The 4,470-nt window shown below is 52.4% G+C and overlaps 2 protein-coding genes across 3 annotated transcripts in view; one reads left to right on the forward strand and one right to left on the reverse strand.

Moving 5' to 3' along the window:
* The window catches only part of RNF39 (ring finger protein 39), a gene marked incomplete at its 5' end in the record, with an annotated part of 5,764 nt that extends 4,703 nt beyond the window's left edge, over positions 1-1,061 (forward strand). The window contains one exon of the mRNA XM_010848205.1: positions 4-1,061. Within this exon, the coding sequence (XP_010846507.1) occupies positions 4-190 (187 nt within the window). The remainder of the gene's footprint in view (positions 1-3) is intronic.
* Positions 998-4,155, reverse strand: PPP1R11 (protein phosphatase 1, regulatory (inhibitor) subunit 11). 2 transcript variants are annotated; one of them, XM_010848182.1, is made up of 3 exons: positions 3,856-4,154; positions 2,681-2,789; positions 998-2,244 (listed from the first exon to the last, which is right to left on the reverse strand). In XM_010848182.1, exons 1-3 carry the CDS (start codon positions 3,922-3,924, stop codon positions 2,042-2,044), a joined length of 381 nt encoding a protein of 126 aa, XP_010846484.1. In that variant the 5' UTR covers positions 3,925-4,154; the 3' UTR covers positions 998-2,041. The 2 variants fall into 2 exon arrangements, with proteins under 2 accessions (XP_010846484.1, XP_010846485.1); XM_010848183.1 differs by having other exon boundaries at positions 1,003-2,244; positions 3,621-4,155.
* Positions 4,156-4,470: the final 315 nt, after the last annotated feature.

Below are 4,470 nucleotides of genomic sequence, written 5' to 3' on the forward strand. Positions count from 1 at the left end.
CAGGCCCCCGCCGCGGCGCATCCGCGTGGACTTGGACTGGGAGCGGGGCCGCGTGGCCTTCTACGACGGCCGCTCCCTCGACTTGCTTTTCGCCTTCCAGACGCCCGGTCCCCTCGGGGAGCGCGTGTTCCCGCTGCTGTGCACCCGCGACGCCCGCGCCCAGCTCCGCATCGTGCCCGCGGAAGGCTGAGAAGCTAGCCCACAACCCCCGTTCTGGCCTGGCCCAAATGAGCACGGTCATCCGTACTCATTCCAGGGATCCTGCCCGTGCCCACTGGGCAAGTGTATTGAGAAGCACCCCGGACCTCCCTCCATATTCTCCAAATAGGACCTCAACTGGCCTCGTTTCCACATCCATGCCCAAAGCAGAGTTCCTGAACCTCCTTCCCCCATCTTGGGATGCTCCTCCCCCTCGGCTATCTCAGTACTTCCCCCAGGGATCCCTCCCCTTCTATATTTCCCAGGCTTGATTGGGGAACAGGTCCTGCCCCACCAGTACTGGTAAATGGCCCATTTTTAATACATAGAGGGCCAGCTGGTCAAATATTTACCTCCCACCCCTGCCCCTCCTCCTGGCAAAGAAGAGCACGGTGCCCTCTCCACAGCTCTGAGGTTTGGGCTTCCCTGCCTTCTCCACTCTAAGGTTTCTCTTCAAGACAAAGGAGACCTTCCTCCCCTAAGACAAGAGGCTTAACTCTGGCCTGGGCCTTAGGGCTCTTTTTTTTTGGGAGATGGGGGGCAGGACAGTTCTATTCCACCCTGACTACCTTCCATGCTTACAGCCATTTCCTGTTAAGAATCTTCTTAACCAACAACCCACTCCCCACCAGCCCCACAGCCAGCTCCATATGAGCATGGCACATACTCATAACACAGAACCAATGGTGCTACCTCTCCTTTTCTCAACCTGGGCATGGCCCAGACACCCCAAATTTGCCCTTGTATATACAGCCTCACTTCTTTCCCCATATGTATAAATGGGTCCATATTTAACACATTTTGTGATGTTGGGTTATTTATTTTGTGCATCTGTGGCAATAAATGAGATCTCAGTGGTGGTATGGATTTGACTGATCTCTGCAACTGTGCACTGCAAAAGGCCTGGAAAATGATATCCAGATCCCAGTAAGGGGTGGGGAGGGCTGGGAGGGCTGGATATCTGGGCTGGGAGAGACATCAAGGCCTTGGAAGGAAGGGGTGAGATTGCATCTCTTGGCTCCCTCCCTTTTCCATCCTCTCCCAGGGACCCAGGCCCCTGGGTCGGATCTGTCTCCTAAGTTGGAAGACCAAAGGCTGAGGAGATAGTGGGCTCTAAGTGACTAGTCTTGGAGCCAGTTTTGTCAGAAACCCTAGTCACATGAGAACGGTGAGGAGAGAGGACATGCCCATTTCTTTTTTCCATTTCTCATTAAAGGTGAGAAGGACAAAGACCTCCCTCTCTCCTAACTCCTCTTAAGGGCTTGGGGGAAGTGGGCAGGAGAGAAGGGAAAGGGCTAGGAGCCCTGAGGTCTCACAGAAGACCTCACATCCCACAGGCAACGACTAAGAGTTAGGATGACATAAATACATAAGTGGAAGAGCTCTAAGCCAGGATTAACAAGCATAGCTGGAGCAAGATTGCCTGGAATCTGACTAGGACCCTGGCAGTGAAAGCTGGGGCTGCTGGAAACCCAATTTAGCTGTTTGGAACTCAAGTAGAGAGTGCAAGGGGCCAAGATAACTGGATCCCAGGACAGGCAGTTTGGCAGTGAGAACAAAGGAAAAAGATTGGGATCAAGATGCCTGGATCCCTGGAGAGAGGAGGCTGGGTATTGTAAGGAGAAATGAGGGCTGGGGGAACCCAGAAGCCTAGGTTCTGGAATAGCAGCAAGTCAGAATTCCAGGATCTCTGTCCACCTTCCTCTCCCTCTTCCCTCTGTCAGGCAGAGGAGAGGGGAGGAGGGGGCTGGAGAAGGGATCAAATCGTGGGTTTAGTCCCCGAGTAGCCACATGAATACATTCAGGGCCAGACAGACACAGGAATGGTGGGGGAGCGAGGAATTTAGTGCTGCATTGGCCCTGGAGGGGGCTGGGAGGGGTCAGGAGGCTGGGGAGGGCTGGTGGGGCTTGGTCCCGGGGTTGCATGACGCCGTCCTTTGCGGTGGCCCCGCACACAGTGTGTGTGACCACAGCCCTCCTCTTCCTCGTCATCACTCTCTGTGGAGCTCTCGCCAAAGGCCCGAGGTTTCTCATAAATACAGCAGCCTGGATTTGGATGGAGGAGCCCAGTGAAAAAGGAGGAAGAGTTCAGATGTAGTGTCAGTTCCATTCCCACTGGATCTCAGTCAAAATTCCTACTTCCCACCATTTTCTCCTTCTACCTTCCAGATCCAGCTTCCCCAGGCCTACACTCTAGGACTCTGTCACCTACCCACCTTGCCTTTCCAGCCGGGAATCCAAAGTTCCTCTTCTCCCACCTCAGATACCTTTGACTTTAGGCCTTGCACATCGAAATTGAAGCCCCTCCCTACCTCTTTCCCTCTAACTTTAACCTCCTCTCCCTGATAACAGAGAACCACCAAGGCAGCCACAGGACTGTGAGCATCTGGGGGCTTTGGGAAGGCCAGTGAATGCCTGAAGGCAAAAGATATGCTGAGGGGAGCCAGGACTCCAGCGTTACTGTGGGGCAACAATTACTCACATTTTGATGAGCGGCGGCCCATGTGTTCATTGTCCACAGTGTCACTCGTCCATTCCACCTTTTTCTCTGGCTTCCGTTTCCGAAGTTTGATGGTTAGGCTCCGGTTCTCCTGGAAGGTTAAGAAGGATAGGCATACATAGCTAGTCCCCTCCTACTAACTCTTCCTGCTTCCTCCCTGGGGCCTCCTTTCTTCCCTTCCCCAGTTCAATCAGGATCACAAACACAGCAACAGAGGAGCTGATGCTGGGAGGAGATAGAACAGGTTTTTGACCTCAAGGAGTCCCTTGAGGAATTCTGTTCTTAGTATTCTTAGTAACCACTAGTATACAGAGAAGATACAATTCCTAACCTAGGGAAAGTCCCAGCAAATCTTCAAAGGAAAATATAATCCTCGCTGTTCCTCTGTCTTCCTCCCCAAATCATCTTTGGTGGTATTAATACATGGAAATTATTTTTTCAGTCACCAACGCCTAAACTTTGATCTCCCTTTCTTTTCCCAGAACGCCTATTCTTTTTCCCATTAAAGAAATGACTCTGTTCTCACATCTCTCATCCTCAAGCCCAGCCCTCCCAATCTGTTATCCACCTATTCTCCAGCATCCTGGCATCTCTAGTAACTATTACTCTAAACTCCCTTAATCAAAGGGTTATTAAGCCCGACAGGAACATCTCCTTTTGAAAGCAATGTTTTTGCAAAAACGCTGTTTTTCTCTACATCTCTGATTTTTCAAAATACTCCCATCATCTCCCTTTTCTTGTTCCCTCATTCCCTCTGCTTCCGTTTGCAATAATCTCTTCAAGAAATATTTATTGATATGCGTGCTTAGTGTCAAGTTTCCCTACAGCGAGCTTCCAACCATGCTTTCTCACACAACCCTTCATTTCCCCCAGTACATCCCTTGCTCATTAATCGCCAAGTTCCCGGTCTTTCAATACTTACAGACACCACCATCCCAAGCAGTATCACCTACATCTTAACTCTATTGCATGTCACTTGACCAGCCTTCTGCACCAACTCTGACACACCAAAAAATCCCTAATACTCTGCGATTCTCCCAAACCCACTTCCTCCCATATCCCCAGGCCCAGCCCATCCAGCAACTCTCCAAAGCCTTATCCCTTCCCTCCCGGTATCTCCCAGACCCCTAAACAGCACCGCCCCCAGCCTTTCTCACGGGCTCCGTTGTCACGGTAACCGTTGTCTCAGTGACGGTCTCACTCAGCCCGGCCCCTGCCTCCGCCATGGCTAAGGCTGAGGAGAGAGAGAAGCGGAGGAAAGGGGATGAGGCACCCTTCTGTCTTTTCTGTGTCTCTGAGGTCTAAGAGAATCGGTATCGATTCAGATTAGCAGCCAGGATCCTCCACCTTCTTTTTTCCCCCTCCTCCTGGGCCTCCGCTGCCCCACCCCTGGGGATAACCTGTCCAACCCCACTTCCGGCTCCCTACTTCCGGGTGTGACGCGTTCTGTGGTCCCCCTTTTCCCTTCCTGGTACTAGATGCGTCAAAGCGCTGGGTCGCCGGATTAGTTCCGCCGTAATGTGACAGTGCGCAGGCGCCGCAAGGAGGCGATTCAACTTTGGCGGAAGAGGCATCACTTTTGTACGGGAGCAGGAGGCGGGGCGAGCAATGACTGCATGGTCTTGCAAAGCAGAGATTGAGCAGGAATCCGCGGTGGAGGTTAGAGCTGGGCCTGTTCCTGAAGACTGGGTACCGCACCCGGTTCAGACGTCCCGTAGCTGAGTCCATTTCATTGCCATTCCTTGTGTGTGTGTGTGTGTGAGGGGGGGGGG

This window comes from Bison bison, unplaced genomic scaffold (assembly GCF_000754665.1).
Source record: "Bison bison bison isolate TAMUID 2011002044 unplaced genomic scaffold, Bison_UMD1.0 scf7180017864260, whole genome shotgun sequence".
Lineage (NCBI taxonomy): Eukaryota > Metazoa > Chordata > Mammalia > Artiodactyla > Bovidae > Bison > Bison bison.